The sequence below is a fragment of the Physeter macrocephalus genome, chromosome 9, assembly GCF_002837175.3.
Source record: "Physeter macrocephalus isolate SW-GA chromosome 9, ASM283717v5, whole genome shotgun sequence".
In the NCBI taxonomy this organism is placed as follows: Eukaryota; Metazoa; Chordata; class Mammalia; order Artiodactyla; family Physeteridae; genus Physeter; species Physeter macrocephalus.
The window spans coordinates 48,998,575-49,012,115 of NC_041222.1; the positions used below are offsets into that span (position 1 = coordinate 48,998,575).

The 13,541-nt window shown below is 38.6% G+C and overlaps 1 protein-coding gene across 4 annotated transcripts in view; it reads left to right on the top strand.

Annotated features, from left to right (window-relative positions):
- IL33 (interleukin 33) overlaps positions 1-13,264 on the top strand; it is a 44,353-nt gene extending 31,089 nt beyond the window's left edge. For all 4 annotated transcript variants that reach the window (XM_028493969.1, XM_028493971.1, XM_007112353.2 and 1 more), the window contains 7 exons: positions 1,256-1,363; positions 7,508-7,633; positions 8,186-8,326; positions 9,466-9,573; positions 10,489-10,539; positions 11,434-11,531; positions 12,911-13,264. In XM_028493969.1, coding sequence (XP_028349770.1) covers positions 1,267-1,363; positions 7,508-7,633; positions 8,186-8,326; positions 9,466-9,573; positions 10,489-10,539; positions 11,434-11,531; positions 12,911-13,117 — 828 coding nt within the window. In that variant the 5' untranslated portion in view covers positions 1,256-1,266 and the 3' untranslated portion in view covers positions 13,118-13,264. The remainder of the gene's footprint in view (positions 1-1,255; positions 1,364-7,507; positions 7,634-8,185; positions 8,327-9,465; positions 9,574-10,488; positions 10,540-11,433; positions 11,532-12,910) is intronic.
- Positions 13,265-13,541: the final 277 nt, after the last annotated feature.

The window sequence follows — 13,541 nt, forward strand, 5'->3', positions numbered from 1 at the left end:
CTGTGTTTGGGGTCTCCTTTTTGCAGGCTGCAGGTTCGTAGTTCCCGTTGTTTTTGGTGTCTGTCCCCAGTGGCTAAGGTTGGTTCAGTGGGTTGTGTAGGCTTCCTGGTGGAGGGGACTAGTGCCTGTATTCTGGTGGATGAAGCTGGATCTTGTCTTTCTGGTGGGCAGGTCCATGTCTGGCGGTGTGTTTTGGGGTTTCTGTGGCCTTATTATGATTTTTGGCAGCCTCTCTGCTAATAGATGGGGTTGTGTTCCTGTCTTACTAGTTGTTTGGCATAGGGTGTCCAGTACTGTAGCTTGCTGGCCATTGAGTGGAGCTGGCTCTTGGCATTGAGATGGAGATCTATGGGAGTTTTTCGCCATTTGATATTACATGGAGCTGAGAGGTCTCTTGTGGACCAGTGTCCTGAACTTGGCTCTCCCACCTCAGAGGCACTGCCCTGATGCCCAGCTGGAGCACCAAGAGCCTGTCATCCACACGACTGCTAGTGTTAGAGGGTCTCCTGCAGAGGTGGGGGGTGGCTGTGGCTCACCATGGGAACAAGGACACTGGCAGCAGAAGTTCTGGGAAGCACTCCTTGGCGTGAGCCCTCCCAGAGTCTGCCATTAGCCCCACCAAAGAGCCCAGGTAGCAACCATCATTTTTTTGATGCACAAACTATGCCAAATTTGCCCAGCAGGAGACCCTTCAAAGGGACTCCTGTGTCCTTTTGACACAATCTCACTAGTTTTTTAATGACTCACTGCTTTATGGCACAACAAGATACTCAAATGTTCACTTCTACTTTCCCAGCCCAGATCTAGAATCCTGGTTCCTTTTAGTGGAGAAAGTATGTAGAAACTAAGATATGGGCACACTGATATTGCTAATTCAAATTTAACACTACAGAGATTTCCCCTTCTTCTTTTATTTTATATTTATATCTCCTTTTCCCTGCAGTGAAAATCCTATAACACCGATACATTTGTTTTATTCCATAGTATAGCAAAAACAATCTCAGAATTTCAATACCAATATTTCCACTAACAACAAACCCAAAAAGTAAAGTTTAAGATTTCTTTACAGTTCTTTTTGTCCTCTCACTATATTTCTAGTAAAGATATATATTCAGAATACGATGTTCAAATTTTACTGAAATTATTATTTTCTCTATGTGGCTATGTTACCAATTTTATACTGAGTTAGCCACAGTTGTTTCTGTTTGTTTTCAAGTTGAGACAATTGAACTAATGTTATATGTTAATCCAACAGAAGCCTGAAAAATGAAGCCTAAAATGAAGTATTCAACCATCAAAATTTCCCCAGCAAAGATGAACAGCTCAGCAGGCAAAGCCTTGGTAAAATCTCCCAAGTTGAGAAGTAAGGACTTAAGCCTTTCTGATTGTTTTACACACTATTTTTTATCTGTTACCAAATCTTTATTATTCCAATGTTTATACATTCTACCTTACCAAAAACTACTAAGAATACAAGAGCTGAAATTGAAAGGGATGGCTCATAAATGTGTAACATAGTCGGTGCTGGTTTTAAACAGACTATATTTGGCCAACTTCTGCTTATTTGATATATCACAGAACAGGAGTGGCTCAGATGACTTAAACCTGCTACTAGTGATAAACGTAATTATGGCCCTTCATATTAACCCCTTCTCTACCCATACCTCCGGCCACCAAATCCCAAAATCTTTTTCCCAGATTTCCTAACAAAAATTTAAACAGACCCACTTTTATTCAACAAACATTTATTAAGACCTTTGGTATATCAAGTTTGTGGTCTTGACTTGAGACTTCTGATAAAGGAGAGAATAACAAGCAAATATATTTGAATAATCCAGGACTCAAGTAAAGAAGAATTGACCAAATGATGCTCAAGTCTGTCCAGTTGCAAACTCAAAGGGTTTGGAATAAGTTGAAAGGTAACTAAGTCAGGTAGTAGCCTTAGCTTTAAGATCAAAGGACTATTAACATCTTTAATTATTAAAATTACTTATCCTAGAAAAGAATTATGCAAATTTATTCTCATGTTTTTCATTTGAGAGCAGTAACACAAAAGAATTAACAGAGCTCTGGTGGACCAGAAAGAAAATAGAGCATGAGAAATTGTAGTGGGGATTGGCATATCTTTGTCCTTTGTGCTCTTCTGCATTTCCCTGAACATTTTAGGCCAGAAGAGAAAGCAGTGTTAAAGAATATCATTTCTGTCTCCCTGAGGCTCTGGCCAACCCATGCTCTTCTTTTGTAAGTAGGAAAAGCAGTAATTGGACTGTGGTTTCTGAATCACCAGGAAATCACAGCTAAGTTAGTTCTTTTATTTATGTCTGAGTCAAAATGCTCCTTGCAGGAACAGTGACTCATTAGAAGTGACTCTGTGTCCCCAGATTCCCTCTTAATAAAGAATGAATTTTCTTTGTACCCTAGGGGATGTGGGCTCTATGTAGATACTGGAATGAGGGAGGGAGTAGGCTGGAATATACACCAGAGTTGCTGGCATTGATGTAAAATGAAAATGTAACCCCACCTGTCAGGGTGCAGTGGCCCTAACAGCTTATTTACACCATTCAGAGAAACAATGATAAAGATAATCCCAAATCTCATTGCATTATTTTTATGGTTCCTTCACAGATTTTCCCTTCCAACAATATTGGCTCAGTTTAATACTATAATTGTCATTATACTCCTGGCTAAAATTTCAACAGATACCTGTGTGGTGTGTGACAGGTATGAACTGCTTTTCAAAACTCAAGGTGCAAGAAATGTCACATCGTATTTTTCTAAATAAACTGCTCTGAGCCCCCAAACAACAAAGTTCATTTTAATTCCTTCTCCTCGCCTGGGCTAGCAGGATCTTACACAATCACAAAGCCATAAAACGCAATACCCAACCACTACAGGTATCCATACAGTCAGGTCCCACATGAGTTCTGGTCAGCACCAGGGCATTTCACCTCTAGTGCCAACAGGGTACGGGACTTCATGAGCTAGAGGAAAGCCTCTCCCCAAACTCATCTCCTTCCCCGTTTCTAGGAAGCTACTCCTCAGGGTCAGGCCATTCTCCTCTGTTAATTCCTCTCCCCCACATCCATCAACCCTTTCCCTGCCCTGAAAATACAGTGTCCTTAGGTATCTATCCAGAGGACACAATACGGGAGCCCTAGGACATATCCATCCAGCAGGAGTATTTTAGTTGGCCTGAATAGTGTTACTGTTGTTTTTTAATTGAGACAACATTTAAAAATTGGGAGATTTTGCATAAAAATCTGAATGTGTGGTTTCTCTCGAAAAATCTGAAGATCTAGCAACAGATGGGCCCATATCCCTACATGGCAATAGTTGGAGGTAGAACTGAGTAGGGATCACCCCCTTTAGTTTGCAGCTCTCCACAGAAGATCTTCTGTTACAGTGAAGGAGCTTTCACTTTATCCTGTGGACAGTAGGGAACCAACTGAAAATGTTTAATTGAGGAAAAACAAGACATTTTTATTTTGGAGAGATCATGTTGGTGGTAGTGAAGATAGAGCAAGGAGGCAAGAGTAGAAATAGAAACTGGTCAGAGGTCTACTGCATTCATCTTAGGGCTCTGGTGATGAGGGCCTGACCTAAGATGACAGAATGGAAAGACTAAAATTCAGATACGTTCAGAAAGTGAAATCAGTAAGGTAAACTGAATGAATTGAAAGATGGAGAGAGGGGAAAATGGACAATTCTCAGCTTTCTGATTTAAAAATTGGGCAGATAACGGCAGATAGAGGTACTGTTTTTAAAGATAGGGAATTCTGGAGGAATATATTGGGGGTAAAAGATAAAGAAGTTGTTTTTTTATTATGAGTATATTTGCATTTGGGGTATGTGTAGGTCATTCGGGTAGAGATGTCCAGAATTCAGAAGGCTCTACATAGATAGAAATAGACATGCTTTAAGGTAACTTTAGTCAAAATGCCCTGTGGCATCAAAATTTCTGTAGAGAAAGAGCAACAGATATAAAGCTCAGGAGACAGACCAAAGGTAGAGTTACAGTTTGGGGAGTCATCAACGTATAAAAAGATGACTGAAGTCATTGGAACAAGTGAAATTGCCCAGAAAGAAAGCCTAGAGTGAGAAAAAAAGGCAAAGGACAAAACCTTCAGGAACACCAACATTTTAGGATCAGGCAGAGAAGGAAGAACTAACAAAGAGACAGAGATGGACTAATCAGAGGGAAACAAGGAGAATCCAAGGAGACAGCTGACACAACAATAAGGGAAGAAGGGTTCAAAGAAGGATGTGGTCCCCAAGTCAAATGCAACAAACGGGTCAAAGGTAGTAAACAGGGCAAAGAGACCTTGGTAAAATTAGTATTTGGGGAAAAAAATGAAAGATGAAGTTATTCCCTTCTGTAGTTCCTGTCAGCCGTGGTCTGGCTCTATAAAAAGATTTCCAGGCCCATTCCCATTTACTCACCAGAAATGCCTGAGGGATTTCATCATGCAGTTGCTATGATGAAACTGCTTATGAGAATTTCCTTAAAAGCCATGTAAATACACTGCCCTCAGATATCAAGCAGGATGGAGACATAGGAAATGGCAACAGCCTTTTCATAAGTTTGAGCTGGCTCTTTGACACTAGTGGAACACTCTCTTCTACAGAGTTCCCATGGCCATGCCAGCTTCATGCTTTCCTCCCAGGAACACAACCCTCACACCACAGTTTCAGCTGCCCCGAATATCAAAGTATGCCTTCTTCCAAACTCTCCCAATGTAAAGTATTTTAAATACTTCAAACACAGTCAGCGCCCAAGGAATTATACCCATTGTTTGTCTCACTAGATGCTAGCCCTGACATTCACATATTTAGCCCCCAATTCTCTTCTTCTACATCGATAATATTTCCCCAGTGCTATGACCCTCACTTCTAACTGCCCAAGACCCATATCCTCCTCCCCAAAGAGTCCACTCTCAATATTAGACATACCGGGCATGAGATACCTCATGGGATGCTACACATAATGAGAAGCATACTGGAATGAGCATGCTTAGAGCATCATCGTATGCCTTTTAACTCTGAAGAGACAATGTGATACAGTATAGTGTAAACCCTGACATCTGGATTTTGTTATTCTATTTTGTAATGCAAGTGCCGGACTTAAGCTTTGATTGCTGAGGCCTGCACTTCAAAGAGGTATCCACTTCAAAGAGGCATCTACTTCAAAGATGGCTATCTCAAATAAATACATGGCCAGGCACAAGACTAGATAAAGAAAAGGAGATCTTGGCTGATTTCCATAACTGGCCATTTGGACTACTTTCTTTTTTTCTCTTCCCACACTTTAAATTCCTGCTTTTATGTTTTAAATTCACCAATAAATAGTGAGCTCTCGCTATCCTAGGCTCCCACCCTCAACCCCAATAAAAGCAGAACCCCACGCCCGCGTACCATCTCTACCTGTGACTTCTCTGTGGGGTCCCAGATATGCAGTGTAATTTACAGATCCTATAATTAATTAACCTTTATTTCTTCAGTTTCCTGATGGTTATTGCTGAAGGTCATCTTGCAATCATAATAAGAACCTTAACAGCCAGTCCAAAAACAACATTGGTTATTGACAGGCTAAGACCAGCACAAAACATGCAATTAATGACATATTGTATTAAATTAGTTGTCAGGAGACCAAGTTCAGTGTTGGCTCTGGCACAGCTTTGTAAACTATCTTTGCACTATATAAATGTGAGATAGCATAGTTGACGTATCTGTATTATAAAGGAATATTAGGGATTTCCAGGGTGAATGAGTATGATTTAATGGCCTTGCCCTGTTCAGACAGTTGAAGATACCTAAAGGTAGATGCCTGTCTGAATTGGAAGTAAGATATAGATAATTCAGAACAGTAACTAACAAAAGTTTATTCCACTTAACTTTGAAAAGCATATTAGGAAGGCAAATCTTCTTGAGAATAAAAAAAAATCATAGAATGGATCTCAAATCACAAGTAATTATTTTCATTTTCTGAATTACTGTCAATAATTGAAATTTGGCTATATTGTATAAATTGCTTGATAATTCATTTACTATAACGTTGGAAATTGAGATCCTATGACTCAAGTGTTTTTCTATTTGACTTTGAAAGGCTTTTTATGATTTCCAAGTGACAAATTTAATGTTTTATTTGAGATTTTAATTTTTTTTGCCATACGCGTGCCTGTCACTGTTGTGGCCTCTACCATTGCGGAGCACAGGCTCCGGACGTGCAGGCTCAGCGGCCACGGCTCACGGGCCCAGGCGCTCCGCGGCATGTGGGATCCTCCCGGACCGGGGCACGAACCCGTATCCCCTGCATCGGCAGGCGGACTCTCAACCACTGCGCCACCAGGGAAGCCCGAGATTTTAATTTTTATTTGGATAAATGAAATAAGAATTACTGAATAATTGATTATATATTTTTTACTTCAACTGATTTAATTTCAATTTGCATTTTGCTTTTCCCTAAAGTTGTAGTGTAGCATTTTTTTAGATGGAGGTAGATGGAAGCATAGCTTTGATATTAGACACACTTGCGTCACAACTTCTCACCAGACCTGTAACCTTGGGCAAGTGTCATGACTGCTAAGAACTTCAAATCATCATCTGTAAAACAAAGAAAATAATACCTACCTTGCAATATTATTTGTGAAGGGTTAAAGGAAACAGTATGTAGAATTATCAGCACAGTGCTTGGCCCACTGTAGACACACTAATATTTGACAAGGGAGTCAAAAATACTGAATGGAGAAAAGATGGTCTCTTCAATAAATGGTGCTGGGAAAACTGGATAATAACATGTAAAAGAATGAAACATAACTCCTATCTACACTACTCACAAAAATTAACACCCAATGGATTAAAGACTTAAATGTAAGACCTGAAACCACAAAACTCCTAGAAGAAAACATAGGCAGAAAGCTCCCTAACATGGTCGGCTATTTTTAGTATCAATAACCTTTATAGACTATAGTCATCTCTCCAAAATTATTAAAAGTATATTCTAGATAAGTAGGAATGATTGTAGATTTCACATGATCAAAGAGCTCCCCCTCAGTTAGGCAAAAATTACTATATGTTGGATGTAGATCCACACCTCCTTAAACCAATTTTGAAACCAAAATCTTTTCTAAAGATCTAAAGTTTTTCATATCTCATTTGACAGCAAAATCTGACCTGAACTCATTTGACAGTTAAATCCTGACCTAAACCACATGAGGTCTTTATTTATTTCACTTTATGTAAATTTTCCTGTTTCACTATAAAATTATTAATTTTTTATTATGAGGCGCTGCCCTAGTCCCTGCTGGGTGTTCTAGTTATATACAATATATGGTCTACATGACAATCTTAAAATCTAATAAACTCTGAATTTTGAAACACAACCGGCCCCAAGGTTTCTGATAAGATACTGTGGACCTGTAGTTGCTTTCTTGGTCTGGTACACTCAGGGTTTGTAAAATGATAAAGATGGATGGAATGAAATGGCATCACAATTTTTTCAATTGCTCAGAATCCCAACAGAAGGCTGAAGAAATTTGCCCCATGTACTTTATGCAGCTACGCTCTGGCCTTAAAATAGAAAAGAAGACCTGTTACTTTAGGAAAGAAACCACCAAAAGGTATTCACCAAGAACAGGTAAGGAGAAACTGCAGTTCCTGATAATTTTTCGACATAATGATGGGCATCTATTTGCCTTCACTTACCACATCAAGATACATAATTTTTTTCTCATCCAAATTCCTTCTGGAAAAGAGTAAGGATGATGAACTACTTTTTAACCATTTTCAGAAGGGCACATAGAGTTTTTAATAGCATGGGAGAAATGGTTATGCTATAATATTAAGTAAAAATAGAGTATACAAAATTATAAATATATTTACAATATTTTTAAGTGTTTTTTCTTTCATTTAAAGGAAGTAAACTAAAATGAATAGTGGTTGCCTTTTGGGTGTTGAGACCATGGGTGACTAGTTTTCTTTTGCCTGGACTCCACTGGGTGTGTCCTATTGGGATATAAGTGTATAGGAGGTATTGATTCCTTCAGACCACGGGGTGACTGAAACCCTGGGGTCAGTCATCATTGTCAGCAAGCAGCCTCGACTGGAAATCCTCAAAGGAGAGATGGGAGAGGGGTCTGCACAGAGTGAGGACTGACAGTCCAATCTTATTCCTACACCTGTCCTGCAGCTAAAAAGTACAAAGAGCAACATCTGGTATTCGCTGCCTGTCAGGAGTTGGAGCACCTTGGACAGTCTGTGAAGAGCTTTGCCTTCGATAAAACTAGGGTCCAGAAATATACTACAGCAACTGGTCTTCCAAGTATCAAAGGTAAGACTGGTCACAGGGGTGGTGTGAGGGTGAAGAGGGAGGTAAGACACGGACCTTGGAAGTGCCACTCCAGGAAGCAGCCCCAAGTCTACAATTTCATGTAAATATGTCAGAAACTTCTGTCCATTTGTTGCTGATGTGCCCATGTAGTGGTATCCAAACTAAGTACAGGGTAGTTGCTCTAACAATGCATGTGCGTTCTATAGTTAGCATTCCATTATTATTTTGAAATGCTTGCTATGGATTGGAATTTCATATACATTATTCCTGAGAAAAACACATTATCCTTTGGGGGAAAAAAACCACATTATCTCCCCAAACTTCAACATTTTGACAATGAAAGAAAAGGAAGAGCTATTATATTTTTTAAATATAATTTCAACTCAAGTATTTTAAATAGTTGTTAAAATGGTTTTAAATTATATCACATACTTGTGCAAATATTCAATATTTAATATTCTTAATTTTTTATATATTATTTTCTTTAGCATAAGTCTATACTATAAAGAAAATATGATTTTTTCCTCCAGGACCTATATATGTAGTCTCTAAATCTGCTCCAGTTTACCCCAGCATGCTGTAGAAATATTATTTTCTATGTGTGCTCATATATTAAAAAAAAATTGAGAGTACTGCTTTAAGTGTCACTGTTATTTAGCCAGAAGACAGAATGAGGCTCACATCTGCATTCTCCAGGACTGTTGAAAGTCTCTGAGTAACTCCATGCTTTACAGATGGGTATTCACTTATCCATGTCTATCAAAATACAGCCCCTTCTTGCCCATAGTTCCCTAGATCATGTGGAGTCAGGAAGCAGAGATTTCCTCAGGCAAAGTCTATAACTTTTCCAGCTTCTTTCTCCCCACTAAACACTCCCATAAGCACACTAACATGGCCTACCATGACCTTCATGCAGGATGCTAGCATCTTTAATCTCATTCAGGTGGCACACCTCAGCCTTTTAGCTACATTAAGCTTGTGCCAGAGGCTTTCATCTATCCAACAGTGATGGACAAAGTGCAGCTCAAATTGCAGAAACAAACACAACCCATTGAGAAGGTTTTTTTTTAATTTCTAAAAGATTTTTCATGGAAACAAGGTTTTTGAATTCTTAATGACAAGATTTTTACTTGTTACAGAACATTCTGCTTCCCTGAGTACATACAAGGATCAATCCATTACTTTTGTTTTCGAGGATGGAAATTATGAGATCTATGTTGATGACTTAGGAAAAGACCAAGAGAAAGGTAGAATATTTCCTTTTGTTTTTAATGATATAATGATGACTAGTAAAGTAAAAAAATAAATTTATCATACCATAAACAATAGACTAACTCAGACATGGCAAATAGATTTCATGCTATGTGCTAACTCCAATGCATTGGCAGGGGATGCTTGAATATCACTATACTGAGGAGGATTCAGAAGCTTATTCAGGGGGCTTCCCTGGTGGCACAGTAGTTAAGAATCTGCCTGCCAATGCAGGGGACATGGGTTCGAGCCCTGGTCCGGGAGGATCCCACATGCCACGGAGCAACTAAGCCCATGCGCCACAACTACTGAGTCTGCGCTCTGGAGCCCGCGAGCCACAACTACTGAAGTCCATGCGCCTAGAGCCCGTGATCCGCAGCAAGAGAGGCCACCGCGATGAGAAGCCCGCGCACTGCAACGAAGGGTAGCCCCCGCTCGCCACAACTAGAGAAAGCCCACCGCAGCAACAAAAGCCCAACGCAGCCAAAAATAAATAAATAAAATAAGTTAAAAAAAAAAAAAAGCTTACTCAGGATTCATCAGGGAAGAAGGATGATATTGAGAAGTGGTATCTGTTGTAAAATGTGGAAGGAGGCACCACGTATATTTGCTATCGCTAAATTATCTACTAGGTCTTTCCAGCTTTATCAGTATCACTAAAGTATAAACTCTAGTAAAAGAATATACCAATACTATGAACACCATTTTAAATATTTTAATACCAACATTGTTGGAGAATTCTTCAGAATATATTTATGCATTTTTAAGACCTTTCTCAAAACCACAGAAGTTTTGCTTTTATTGATATACAATAAAAGAAGAGGATGTTTTCTGATGTTATATATATGTTGAAACTGAACCATTTGATAAAATTGTATCTCACCAAAGGGATTTTATGCATTCTCTTTCAGACAAGGTGTTACTCCGTTACTATGATTCCCAATTCCCCTCAAGTGAAACAGGTAATTTCGAAAGCTGGGTAGCTCTAGTGCTTGAATTCTTAAATTTAGGGTAAAGACAAATCCAAAAATGCTCCATGTGAAAGGAAAGCAGTCTCAGAAGGTTCTCTCCAACCCAAACTCATGGTAAAAATCTTGGATCTAAGATTCTAAAAGGATATACTCCATCTCATCCATTTTGTAGTTTAATAATTAGGATAAAGATTTGGCTACATTTAACAGAGATTCAGAATAATAGTGTCTTAAGTTATACAAAACTTTATTTCTGTTTTAGCCAGGGCTGGAATGGCAGTTCTGCTCAACAGGTTGCCCAGACCCAGCTCCTTTTCTCTTTGTGGCTCTGCCAACATCCACATGGTTCAAGATTCCTTGCCACCATGAAAATATCCATTCAGCAGGACAGAGGAAGACAGATGTATTATATGAGTTCTATTTCCCTTTAGGGATGTAACTTGGAAGTTGCACCTGACACTTCTATTCACCTTATGTTGCTCAGAACTTAAACATATTGCTACACTTAGCTACAAGAAGGCAGGCTGGGAAACATTCTATTATTACACAAAAAGAGGAGTTGGATATTGGGGGACAACCATCAGTGGCTTTCTATGCAGACAGGGAAGCTGACAACTAGAGCAATACCCATTAGAGTCACAATTCTACTATTATTCTAATAGTATATAAGAAAACTAACCTCTCTCCTAAGGGGACTTAGAATTACCCCTTACTGTCCAATGACTCTTTAGTTTCATCTGGGTACAAGTATTTCTAAGAGATGTGTTGTTGAATGAAGTAGTTATTTTATATGACATCTTGGACTCTTTTTCTGGGTGTTAAATTCATTTAAATTAAAATGAGTTACAATTCTTAACTTTATAATTTGCATTTTTTAATTGCAAGATGGTGGTGGTGATCATCGGAAGTTAATGGTAAACCTGAGCCCCACAAAAGACAAAGACTTCTTGCTGCATGCCAACAGTAAGGAGCATTCTGTGGAGGTAATAGAAATATGCACCTAACTATCATGACTGACTCTACTCATCTGTGCAGATTTGGGTGTTTGGGGTACTTTGAAGAAGAAGTTTTGTTTGTGCTATTGTACATAAAACAAAATCGGTTATGATTAATAACTTGCTTCTGGGACATGGAAGGGAGTGAAATGGCATGTGTAGCCTTGCTACTGAAAGTTTGATCTCTGCCAGCAGTACAGCACTGCCTGGGAGCTTTTTAGAAATGTAGACTTTCAGGCTCCCTCACAACTGAATCGAAATCAGCATTTTAACAAATCTCCAGGAGAGTCATAGGTACATTAAAGTTTGAGAAGCACTGCTATATAGAAAGATTCAAATCCTTTCTATTTGGCTGTAGGAACTACTATGTTCTTCCAGAAAGTATTTCCTTGTAAAATATGGTTTTCTTAGACAATTGAAAAACTAATTTTATACTCTTAGACTGCTAAAGGGAGAGTCATAAACATTTCCATATGCCAAGATATATAGATAACATAATAATCTACGTTTTAATCATAGGATTCATTGCATTGTCTTCAGTTAGTAAATAGCAGTATTATATTGGTCATGATGAAGAATTATAAACATATTGAAGAACAAACAAGCCAAAGTGGACACAAGGAAGAAAACATGAAAGTATAATATAGAAGATAAATTATATAAATATACAATATATAGAGCTAACTAATATAGCCATGCAAGGTATTAATATAAACTCTGGATGGTAATCAGCGTCTCCCTTAACAAAACATTCCTAAGTATATATAATAGTGTTTGGCATATATAACTACTCAATAATAAGTGCTGACCCCTACTGAGCTTTATTATGTACCAAGAAGTGTGCTAAAGGTTTTACAAGTACTATCTCATTTAATTCTCACAGTAACTCTCTTATGAAGTTATTGTATTGGTTAGGTTTGCTGTGTAACAAAGCATCCCTAACACTTAATAATTTGAAATAATAATCATTTCTATCACTCATGTATCTGTGGGTAAGTTGGGGGTTGACTGATCTAGAACACTGGCTACACTAAAAAACTGAGGCTTGAAAGGTAAAGCAAAGTGTCCAGGTCTCAGAGATACTACATGGCAAAAGAGAAGTATGAATCCAGAAATACTGCAACCAGATCCAGTCATTCTAAGCCATCATGTCTCTCAAAATATACTATCAGTGAATCAAATCAAATCCCCCTACTTTGGCCCTCTGCTCATTTCTTCCCCACCTCCCATCCCCTTCTCAGTAAGAGGCTTGCTAGAAATATCAAGTTATGAATAATTATTCTCCTTTAGTTTCCAATACAGGGATATAAAGTTGACTCTGGACTTCCAACTCACATATTGGTTACTTTCTCTCTTGTCTTCCTCAGCTACAAAAATGTGAAAACCAATTACCAGAACAGGCCTTCTTTGTCCTTCATGAGGAGACCTCCCAATGTGTTTCATTTGAATGTAAGAGCAATCCTGGAGTGTTTCTAGGAGTAAAGGATAACCACCTAGCTCTAATTAAACGAGGGGAACACCCTGAGGATTCAAATGAAGAGAATATCATATTTAAGCTCTCAAACTTAATGTGATGGAAAGCTGCAGATCTTGGGTTGAGTAGTCCAAACAGCAACCGATGGAGAAAGGATGAGCGATAAAGAGACAGATAACATGAAGGGAAATGGAATGTTTAGTATGCTGTGGAATGTTTTCCTTATTATGTATAAGAATATTTTTTTATAATCCTTCAGTTCTGTTTTTTATTTCCCTCTGTATCACTGCATATTCAGTACAAGTATTGGTATATTAAATAGCATATTGGTAAAGAGACTTGCCAACATTCTGAAGAGATATAGCCGGACCTTTACATTTTTCCACTTTCAGTCCTGAAAGAACTTCTTCATATTTTGAGCTGAGACCTCTGGGGAGAAGCAAAGGGCCTGATCCGCAGTTTTGCTTTAGACAGGGATCAATTTAAAGAACTACATAGGGACATACTTTTCCCTGGTTCCAAAT